This window comes from Stegostoma tigrinum, chromosome 2 (assembly GCF_030684315.1).
Source record: "Stegostoma tigrinum isolate sSteTig4 chromosome 2, sSteTig4.hap1, whole genome shotgun sequence".
Classification (NCBI taxonomy): domain Eukaryota; kingdom Metazoa; phylum Chordata; class Chondrichthyes; order Orectolobiformes; family Stegostomatidae; genus Stegostoma; species Stegostoma tigrinum.
In genome coordinates, this window is record NC_081355.1 from 82090517 (window position 1) to 82102582 (window position 12066).

A 12066-nucleotide genomic window follows, 5' to 3' on the forward strand; every position below is an offset into this window, starting at 1 on the left:
TGATGTTCTATTTTATTAGATTTTAAGTGTTTGTAATGCATACTTTCAATCAATGCAAATTTAGGACTTTCGTGAAATCATTCTGTACATTGACCCAAGAGAAACTCATATCAGCCTAGCCACTTAGGAAAAGCGGAGCATTCTTCAACTGAAGTCCTTTTCAGTATGTAGTTTGGGGAGTTTTTCTGGCAGGGTTTGGGGGCTGGTTGTTGGAATATTCTAACAATCTACATTCACTAGCACATTGAAACGTTTTTGGATATTTCAATAACTTTTAAGCATGTTAGTAAACAAGTGAAGGAGGTAGGGAGTGGTAGCATTAGGTAGAATAGTTAATGAGAGTTAGACCATTTACCTGTCTAGAAAAGTAAAGAGGTTCACAGTGCCTCTCAACAAATCATTGCTGAGGCAATAAAGTCCCTAATCAACTAGTGTCTAGGTGATTAGGGTCAACTTTGATATACCTTCCCATCTAGTAAAGCTACAAGTTAAATTCTACTTCAGAACCCAAAATTATCTGAAGTTAAAACATGTACATCACAAATCAAACTATTTTTGCACGCCATTATTGACTAACCTTATAAAGTGCACAAACAATTACTATTGAGAAACAGGATGGTTCATTGAAATGTAGTGTTTCAAAATGAACAGAATGCATATTTGAAGTTAATTATTATGCTGAATTAACAATCACAAACATGGATGATTACTCTTGTTTGATTAATAGCCTTGACATTTTCATCTGTGGATATTTTTAATGCAACTATATGTGGTTCTAAAATTAAAAAAAAGAACTGTAGATGCTGTAAATCAAACAAAAACAGAAGTTGCTGCAAAAAGCTGAGCAGGTCTGGCAGCATCTGAGAAGAGAAAGCAGAGTTAACATTTTGGGTCCAGTGACCCTTCCTCAGAACTGGTGATAACTAGGAAGAAAAGGATGGTGCGGGCACAGAGCGCGCACGAGAGAGAGAAAACAGTTGGACAGACAGAACTGAATAACAATATGGCTGGGAGAGTGAACAGCCATTAATGGAGGCTGGTGGTGGTTAACGATAGAATCGGAAAAACCCTAGAGTGTGAAAATAGGCCATTTGGCCCAACATTCCACACCACCTCTCGGAAGAACAACCTACCCAGACGCATTCCCCTACATTTCCTATGTCTACCCCACCTAACCTAAACATCCCTGGACACTATGGGCAATTTAGCCTAGCCAATCCACCTATTCTGCATATTTTTGGACTGTGGGAGAAATCCCATGCAGACACAGAACGTGCAAACTCCACACAGACAGTTAACCAAGGTTGGAATCAAATCTGGGTCACTGACAGTGAGGCACCAGTGCTAACCACTGAGCCACCGTGTCACCCTCGATAGGTAGCGTGTCATGGCAGACTGTGTGATAACAAGGCCTGATGTTTGGGGTTGGAAGCTAGGACATGGGAGAGTTCATGATCAAACTCAATTAGTCTGGCGGCCTGCAGGTCCCCAAGCAGAAAATGAGGTGTTGTTCTTCCAGCTTGCTCAGACCTTCACTGGAATATTGCAGCAAACCAGAGACAGATATTGGCCAGGGAACAGGATGGTGTAAAGTGGCAGGTAACTGGAAGCTCAGTCTTTTCTGTGGGCAGAATGTAGACATTTTGCAAAGTGATCACCCAGTCTATGCTTCATTTGTCCCCCAATGTAGAGACCAAATGGTGAGCAGCAAATGCAGTAGACTAGATTGTGTGGAAGGTAATGTTTGGACCCTTGAGAAGTTGTTGAGGATGCACTGGATCCACAGATCATTTCTGCCTGTACCTGCCACATAGAAATCATCTCTTCCTACCATGAATTGGTCTCTTCTCCCCTGTCTAGTCCCTGCCCACTTATGTTGGTGATTCTTCTGATGGTTAAAGCCAATTTTAGAATTTCCAGTTTGCTAGCTCCAGTCACCACCTCTGTACCATGAACATGCAATCCTTTTACATGTCCATTCCGCACCGGGATGGTCTCAGGGCTCTTCATTTCTTCATGGAGCAGAGGCCCAAACCATCCCTATCCACCACCACCCTCCTCTGCTTGGCAGAGCTGGTCTTCACCTTCAGCAACTTCCCTTAACTCCTATCATTTTCTTTATGTCAGAGGGGTAGCCATGGGTACCCAATGGGCATAACCAGGGCCAGTCTCTTCGTGGGATATGTGGAACATTCTCTGTTCCAGTCCTATTCTAGCCCCACCCACAACTCTTTCTCCAATATATCAATGGCATCAGTGTTGCTTCCATCTCCTCACCCGGAGATGAGAAAATTAATCAAATTTTGCTTCTAATTTCCACCACACCCTTAATTTCGCCTGGTCGCTCTAGTTCCATCCTTCCTCAATATCTGTTTCCATCTCTGGGGAATAGACTGACCACTAGCATCCACTATAAACCCACCGACTCCCACAGCTATCTGGACTATACATCCTGCTTTCTGTAAAGGCTCCACTGCATTCTCCCAGTCCATCTGTCTCAGTTGTATGAGTTCCAACAAGGCCAAATTTGACAAGGGAGCCTCTGAAACGTCTGCCTTTTTCCTCAACCAAGGATTCCCTAGTACTGTTGTTGACACAGCCTTCATCCAGGTCACACATTTCTGCCTTCAACCTTTCTGTTCCCTCCCACAAATAGCAGTAGGAGTCCCTTTGTTACCTATCAGCCCACCAGCATCCACATCCAGAAGACTACCAGCCACCATCTCCACCACCTCCACTGCCCTCCCTTGTCAGCCTTCCACAGGGACTGTTCGCTCCCGTCTGGTCCACTGTTCCTTTGTTCCCAACAGCCCCACAGCACCTTACCCTACAACCGTTGAAGGTGTAAAATTTGTCCATTTACTTTTTCCCTCGTCCATATCCAAGGGCCCAAACATACTTTCCAGGTGAAGCAGCACTTCACACAAATCTAGTCACTGCATTTGCTGCTCAGAATGTGGTCTCCTCTACACTGGTGAAACAAAGCATAGACTGGGTGACCACTTTGCAGAACACCTCCATTCTGCCTGGGAAAAAAAAACACACCACTCAGCTTTCATTTGCTTGCTGTTTGAACATCACCCAGTTTCCTGGCCAATATCTGTCTCAAGCTTGCTGCACGGTTCCAGCAAAACTCAGCACAAGCTGGGAGAACACCTCATTTTCCACTTGGGGAGCCTGTAGCCCTCACGACTCAATAATCAATTTCAATAATTTTAGGGCCTGAACTCTCCCACACCCTAGCCTCCAACATCACACAGCAGGCCTTGTTATCACACTCTGCCATTACACACTACCTATTGTTAGCCACCAACCGTATCCATTAATGGCTATTCACTCTTCTAGCCACATTGTTATCCACCCCTTTGTCTGTCCAGTATTCTCTTTCATTCTGGGCTCTATCCCCACCTATCATTTACTCCTTACCCGATATCCCCCACTCTATTTTTTGCAATGTAAACAGACATTTTCCTCACTATCATCAGTTCTGAGGAAGGGTCACTGGACCTGAAATGTTAACTGATTTCTCTTCACAGATGCTGCCAGACCTGCTGACCTTTTCCAGCAACTTCTGTTTTTGTAACTTGCGGTGGTTAGGGTGTGTTAAAACTGTTGTGTGGAAATACACCAAAGTGCTTCAGTTTCATTTTCCAGGAGTCAAAAAAAAGTTTCACATGTGGAATAAGGAATAAAGCAGACTTTAAAAGATAGGTTAATATGCTCTACATAACAAGCAATTGAACATAAGCATTGTTACTTACCCAAAATAACAAAACCATCTACATCTACCTCGTCATCTTGTGCACTTTTCTTGGATGACTCCGCGCTCTTTTGAATTCCGAAAAACTTCAGCATTTCACTCTACAAGGCTGAAAGACAAATCCTTAAACATTGAACTGAAAGACAAGCACTATAATAAAATGAAGAATTATTTGTTTTTCAATCATAGGTTATCCTTCCTTGCAAAGTAGAAAAAGCATGCAATTAATAACTGTTTAAAGAGAGAGGCTAAATTGACTAATTTAGGACATTTTAAAAGTCCTGTCATAGGATCCAACCACAAATCAGCAAAGTCAGTATTTGCTATCCACCTCCAAAGGATGGAATCTACTAAAATACTAATATTTGGTTTGAGTTTTTGTTTCAAGACAGTGGCAAAAGTTGTGATGGTAGCTCTGCACCACACAATTAGTGCAACAGATATTCTGCATGGGAAGACATAGGCACAAAACTCCAGATAAACAATTTTCAAAAGCTAACTTAAAAAACAAACAAACAGGAGGTCTCCCTTGATTTCCGTTTCAAAGACATGCAATCAAATCTAAAAATATTGCATGCACTTAGAATCATAGAATCCCTACAGCATGGGAGCTGGCCATTTGGCTCATTAGAGGGTTTATGTGAACACAGAGCATTACACCCAGATCCATCCCCTACCATATTCCCTGTATCTCCTATGGCTAATCCACATAACCTACACATCCCTGGGCACTATAGGCAATTTAGTATGGCCAGTGCACCTAATCTGCAAATCTTTGAACTGTGGGAGGAAACTAGAGTACCTGGAGGAAATCCATGTAGACACAGGGAGAAGCGTGCCAACTGCACACAGGTAGTCATTATGTTGTACAGCATGGAAACGGACCTTTCAGTCCAACTCATCTCTGCTGAGCAGGTATCCTAAATGAATCTAGTCCTATTTGCCAGCATTTGGCCTTTAAACCTTTATCCCTTTAAACCTTTCCAATTCATATACCCAACCAGATGGCTCTTAAAAGGTTATAATTGTATCAACTTCCAACACTTCCCCCAGCAGCTCATTCCATACTTGCATCATCCGCCTTGTGGGAACGTTGTCCTCCAGGTCCCGTTTATATCTTTTCCCTCTCACCTTAAAACCTAACCCCTCTACTTTTGGGCTCCCCTACCCTGGGGAAAAGGCCTTGGCTATTCACCCTATTCATACTCTCATGATTTTAAAAATCTCTACAAGATCACCTCCCAGCCTCCAAGGTGAATAACCCTAACCTATTCAGCCTCTCTCTATAACTCAAAATCTCCAACCCTGGTAACATTCTTGTAAATCTTTTCTGATCCATTTCAAGTTCACAACATCCTTCCTAAAGCAGAGAGACTAGAACTGAACACTGTATTCCAGAAATGGCCTAAGCAATGTCCCGTACAGCCACAACACAGCCACCCTACTCCTTTTTCTCAATGCACTGACCAACAAAGGCAAGCATACCAAATGCCTTCTTCACTATCCTATCTATCTGCGCACTCTAAGGTCTCTGTTCAGCAACACTCACCAGGACCTTACTATTAAGTGAATAAGTCTTGCCCTGATTTGTCTTTCCAAAGTGCAGCACCTCATTTTTCTACATTAAACTCCATCTGCCATTCCTCAGCCCATCTGATCAAGGTTCCATTGTACACCAAGGTAATCTTCTTCATTGTCCATGACGCCATCAATGTTGGCGTCATCTGCAAGCTTCATAAGCTCATCTCCTTATATTCAGATCTAAATCATTTATGTAAAGCCAAAAAGCAGTGGACCCATTACCTATTCTTGCAGCACACCATTGGTCATGGCCCTCCAGTCTGAAAAGCAACCCTCCACTGTCTCCTATCTTCAAGCCATTTCTGCATCCAAATGGCTCATTCTCCCTTTGTTCCATGTGATCTAAGCTTGCTAGCCAGTCTAACATGTGGAATCCTGTCAACCACTTTAGTGAAGTCCATATAAATCAAGTCCATCATTCCGCCTTCAATCCTCTTTTTGAAGAAATAAAAGAAAATCAAGTTGGGGAAATTGTGACTCACCACACACAAAGACATGTTACAATCCCTAATTAGTCCTTGCTTTTCCAAATGCAAGTAAATCCTGTCCATCGGGATCTCCTCCAACAGCTGACCCACCACTGAAACAAGGCTCACCAGTCTACAGTTGCCTGACTTTTCTTGAGCGCCTTTCTTAAATAGCTGCACCATGCTGGCCAACCTCCAGTCGTCTGGTACCTCACCTGTGGTTACCAATGTTACTAATCACCCAAAGCTGGAATCAAACCACAGTCCCTGGCACTGTGAGGCAGCAGTGCTAACCACTGAGCCACTATGCTGCAGTAATGGTATCATCTGTACAAAGTTGATGTCACAAGTTAAACTTCTTTCATGTAAGCTTCAATTATAACATTATATTATTGCTAAGTGGCTCTTAAGTATGGAAACATTTTGTTTATTAGGCCTTCTCCTTATTTGAACTGAATGATTATGCACTGTAAAATGCAAGTGACTATACAACAAAATACAGTGAAGAGCTTCAACTGTCGCCACAATCCGACACCCTTTTGAATACTTTAAGCAGTCAAGAAGACGTAACCAAAAGAGAGTCTATATTCATTTCACCATCTCCACCACAGGTCGAGTCAGCTCACCACAAGCACCGCCATTTCTTCTCGACCACTTATGCCAGATGCACCAATATAGGAGTCACCATGCTTTAGGTGCCATTTCTTCGCCGCTGGGTCCACCTTGCTGAGGCCACGACCAAGCCCCACGCTAATTTCACACTTGCCTTGCAACCACGTGTCCGCTGCTCTACTGCTACCGTGGTGCTAAGAAGAAGGAGTCCCTGGCCTGGGCCTATCATGACCGCAACCAGGGATCTCTGGCCCCACACGAGGCAGCTCTGGCTCAAACATGAGATTCTACCCATTCCCAATGTTACAAAAGCTGAGTCTGACCACATCATGAAACTCTCCAAGCAGTTGGACCATACTGTTCCATTGGCACCTTGTGGAGATATTGATGCACAAAACACTTTTGACCATAAGTCCATCAAAGCAGTAGTCAACATGTAATATCATTGAAGCCCTGCAGAAAAAGGAGGAAGTAGATCCTGTGGAATGCTCTCCAAGACTGCCAAAATCATTTGGCAGAATGCCTCATCACCTGAATGTACAAAAAAAAGCACAAAAGATTTAACTGGACCATGGTGAAAAAGGTCATTCCCATTTCAAAGTCCAGGACTATGCACCGAGGGACCAATGAAAGTTTGGGCAGCCATTGCACAAGTGAAACAGGGCAAGATTGTTGTCTAAGGCCTAAGGCCTATCAGACATAATACTGGGGGCAGGGGGTTGGAAACTCAAATCTCTTGGGTTGCCTGCCCCCACTAAGAACATTATAAAGCAAGAATACGAAAAAAGTGTACTGAGCCGTCAGAGAGTGAAACACTGTAGACGGATTTATATATATTGCACTTTCTGCAATTTTGAATTTGAAACTATTTGACCTCAGGGTGCATTCTTGACATGGATGTGTTTTGCAAATTATTATTTAAAACAAAAACCACTCTTGAAATCAAATCACAGAACATATTGCCTTTGGATATATTGAAATTTCTTGCAAATCTCGTAATATTCAAACCAAAATGCTTCTGCATAATTGTTTTATGAATTAAGTACACTTTGAGAAAAAGATTTTGGAAATGTCCCATCATACTGGAAAGTAATGCCCTTGCTCAAGAAGGTAGATTAGCAAAAACAAAAACAACACCAGAAAATGATCAGACATTTAACTTGATATGTGTTTTGTTAAAATGTTAAAATGAATCATTAAGGAAGCTGGGCACTTAGAAAAGCTCATTGTATCTCCAAAGAGTCAGAATGATTTTGTGAAAAGGAAGTCATGTTTAACCAACTGACTGAAGCACTTTTGAAGGAGCAAGATGCGTTATGGACAAAGAGGAGCCCTTTGATATAATGTACATATATTTCCAGAAGGTATTTGATAAGGTGCAATGTGAAAGATTATTGTGTAATTTAGCTCAGATGAGAGGGCAGGGCAAAATATTAGTAAGCATTGAAGATTTCCTGGCTGGCTGGCAGAAAACTGGGTAGGCATAAATGGAGATAACAAGGTGTGGAGCTGGATGAACACAGCAGGCCAAGCATCATCATAGGAGCAGGAAAGCTGACGTTTTGGGCCTAGGCCCTTCAGAAGATTAAGGGTCTAGGCCCAAAACATCAGCTTTCCTGCTCCTCTGATGCTACTTGGCCTGCTGTGTTCATCCAGCTCTACACCTTGTTATCTTGAATTCTCCAGCATCTGCAGTTCCTATTATCTCTTATACATAAATGGATCTTTTTCCCCCCCCACCCCTGACAGGACGTGGCAGGTGGAGTTCCACAAGGGTCTGTGGTAGATCTGAGCTTTTGATCATTCATATCAGTGATCTGGATGTGGCAAGAGAAGGTGTGGTAGCCAAATTTACAGATGGCACTAAGACAGGTAGGAAAGTATACTGTGAAGAGGACACAAGGGTGGTACACAGATTTGGATAGGTTGAATGACAGATGAAGTATAATGTGGAAAAGCGGGAAGCTGTTTATTACAGCGAAAAAGAATTTTAAAAAAGCAGACTATTAATTTGGGAAAACACAAAATTCCAAAATGCAGAGATTTTTAAGTGGTGAAAGGCATGAGTACCAAAATATCAGTATGCAGATACAACAGATAGTTATGAAGAATAACTGGATTCTTCTCATAAATGGATATCATTCTAAAAGAAAGAAAGTTATGCTTCTGTTTAAAAGGGCATTGGTGAGACATCATCTTGATGACACAGCATTAGTCTCATTTATGGATGGATACAAATTCATTGGAGGCAGCACGCAGGATATTTTAGACTGGCAACTGGAAGGTGTTGCAAGATTGGATATGCTGGGATTATTTCCACTGGAGTGAGAGATGACTTGATTGAAGGACACAGCTTACTGTAAAGCCTTGACAAGGTGAACATTGATTGGACGTTTATTTTCTTGTGCTAAACTCTGTGGCACTGATTTGAAGTGAAGCATTTCCCTTTTAGAACAGAGATGAGGAATTTGTTCTTTTACAAACTGCTGAGAAAAGAAATGGAACTCTCTGCCACAGATAGTAGTTGTATATTTTTAAGATGTGGGAATATAGGTATTTGATAGGCAAAAAGTTGAAGGATAATTCCGTCTATATTCCAACGAGTATAGACTCGATCTATTCAACCTCTCCGCATAAGACAGCGCCTTCGTGCTTGGCAACACTCAAGTGAATCTTCTCTGCATTGAGTACAATGTCAGTATATCTTTCCTTAGATAAAAGGGGCCCAAAACTGTTCACGGTATTCCAGCTGTGGTCTGGCTAATGCCTCATATAGTTTGAGCAAAACCTCTCTACTTTTTTATTCCATTCCCTTTGAAGTAAGGCCAATATTCCATTTGCCCTCCCTATTACCCAATATCCATGACAGATTTTGAAATCTATGGACAAGGATTTCCAAATACCTTTTTTTGTAGCCTTCTATGTTTAATATTCAGCTCCTCTATTATTTTGCCAATGAGCATTACCTCACATTTTCCCACATTATATTCCAGCTACTAAATTTCTTCCTTAATGGCTTATCTATATCCCTCTACAGATTTTTTTTTTGGTCACTCTCACCACTGACCTTCCCACCTATTTTTCTGATATCCACAAACTTGGCTGTAGGACATTCACTTTCTCCACTAAGTCATCTATATATTGTAAGCCATTGTGGCCAAGCACTGATCCTTGGAGTACACTACTAGTCACTGGTTGCCAACCTGAAATTGCTCCCCCACCCCAAACCAACACTATCTTCTATCAGTTACCCAACCCATAGTAGGTCACTGTCTCCGACAGCAGGGGCTTTTAACTTATTAAGTTGTTTAATGCATGATACCTTCTCAAGCACTTCTGACAATGCACATAATTTACATCCACTGCTTCTCTTTATCTATTCTGCCTCTTACCACCTCAAGAAAATTTTAGTAAATTTGTCAGGCATGATTTCTCCTTCATGAAGACATACCAACTGTACTGGATAATATTATACATGCCTAAATGATCAGCTATTACATCAGTTCTAATAGTTTCTAACATTTTACTATGCTATAGGTATACAAGATAATGAGAGGCATAGATAGAGTTGATAGCCAGAGACTATTTCCCAGGGCAGAAATGGCTAACACGAGGGGTCATAGTTTTAAGCTGGTTGGTGGAAAGTATAGAGGGGATTTCAGAGGTGGGTTCTTTACACAGAGAGTTGAGAGAGCATGGAATGCGTTGCCAGCAGCAGTTGTGGAAGCAAGGTCATTGGGGACATTTAAGAGACTGCTGGACATGCATATGGTCACAGAAATTTGAGGGTGCATACATGAGGATCAATGGTCAGCACAACATCGTGGGCTGAAGGGCCTGTTCTGTGCTGTACTGTTCTATGTTCTATCATTTATTAGAACTGCCTCATTACAGCTCACCAGATTGAAAATTGCATGGATATATGATTGCATCCACTACAGATAGTTCCCTAGAACAATCAGAAAACACATGAATTGATTCCTCTGCTAATCTGACTGTCCCAATCTACATAAATATTACAGTCACTAAAGATTAATCTGAGATAATGGGAACTGCAGATGCTGGAGATTCCAAGATAATAAAATGTGAGGCTGGATGAACACAGCAGGCCAAGCAGCATCTCAGGAGCACAAAAGCTGACGTTTCGGGCCTAGACCCTTCATCAGAGAGGGGGATGGGGGGAGGGAACTGGAATAAATAGGGAGAGAGGGGGAGGCGGACCGAAGATGGAGAGTAAAGAAGATAGGTGGAGAAGGTGTGGGTGGGGAGGTAGGGAGGGGATAGGTCAGTCCAGGGAAGACGGACAGGTCAAGGAGGTGGGATGAGGTTAGTAGGTAGCTGGGGGTGCGGCTTGGGGTGGGAGGAAGGGATGGGTGAGAGGAAGAACCGGTTAGGGAGGCAGAGACAGGTTGGACTGGTTTTGGGATGCAGTGGGTGGGGGGGAAGAGCTGGGCTGGTTGTGTGGTGCAGTGGGGGGAGGGGATGAACTGGGCTGGTTTAGGGATGCAGTGGGGGAAGGGGAGATTTTGAAACTGGTGAAGTCCACATTGATACCATATGGCTGCAGGGTTCCCAGGCGGAATATGAGTTGCTGTTCCTGCAACCTTCGGGTGGCATCATTGTGGCAGTGCAGGAGGCCCATGATGGACATGTCATCAAGAGAATGGGAGGGGGAGTGGAAATGGTTTGCGACTGGGAGGTGCAGTTGTTTGTTGCGAACTGAGCGGAGGTGTTCTGCAAAGCGGTCCCCAAGCCTCCGCTTGGTTAATCTGTTGTCTTTGCTATCTGCTCTCATTATTCTGTGTTCTGCAATGTAGCTCATGCTAGCAGTCCAACTACTACTCCTACTAGTGTTCTCAACACAATTTATTTCCAACCTCCAACCATGATTTCTCACTGTCACACATCTTCAATCCCACACCAACAATGCAACCCATCGCTCTTTCCTTCCCGGGTATGCTTTCAAAAAGATACATAACCCTGAATATTTAGCTTCCAAGTTTGATCTCCTGGTATTCGTGTCTCCATAATGTTTACAAAAGGTCATACCTACCAGCCTGTATTTGGGCAATCAATTATTTATTTTGTGTCCAAATACAGTGTGCATTGAAGAGCCAGTTTGCCTTTTTAATCATTCCCACCCCCCAACTTTTTAACCCTATTTACTGGCATTTTTTGGTATTTGCATATGTCACTGTTTATTTAACAGTGCTTTAGGAAATTTCATTGCTAAAGCCATTCGATAACTTGTTCTGAAGAATCACCTATTATCTTCTTCAAGACTAAAAATGCATTCATTATGTTTTATTTTATTTACAAGACCTAATCTCACCCAAAAGACGGAGCTTGAAGATAACATAGCTCAAGTACGTAGACATTTAAAATTCTGACTTACTGAAGAAATTAGTCGCGTGATGAGTAAAACTGCTGAGCGTTCTTAAGCAGCGCTCACCAAAACAATTTCACACATAACCCAAAAAGGACACGAGTGCACACCTGCTGGGTCACGGTCACATCCTCGTTCTAGGGCGGACGGTTGTTTTCAACGATTCCACGGGCCGGGCTCGAGCGCGACCTTCCGGTACCCGTCACGTGAGCGGGGCTGATGACACAGCCCAGGCTCTGCGGAGCCTTCGGTGTCTGCGT

At 42.8% G+C, this 12066-nt stretch overlaps 1 protein-coding gene across 2 annotated transcripts in view; it reads right to left on the reverse strand.

Annotated features, from left to right (window-relative positions):
• Positions 1–12052, reverse strand: part of umad1 (UBAP1-MVB12-associated (UMA) domain containing 1) — an 83037-nt gene extending 70985 nt beyond the window's left edge. The window contains exons 1-2 of one of the 2 annotated variants that reach the window (XM_059655014.1): positions 11917–12052; positions 3762–3869 (exon numbers count right to left, since the gene is read on the reverse strand). In XM_059655014.1, the coding sequence (XP_059510997.1) occupies positions 3762–3855 (94 nt within the window). In that variant the 5' untranslated portion in view covers positions 3856–3869; positions 11917–12052. Of the gene's footprint in view, positions 1–3761; positions 3870–11815 lie in introns of both variants that reach the window. The other variant, XM_059655013.1, reaches the window with a different exon arrangement.
• Between the last annotated feature and the right edge of the window lie 14 nt (positions 12053–12066).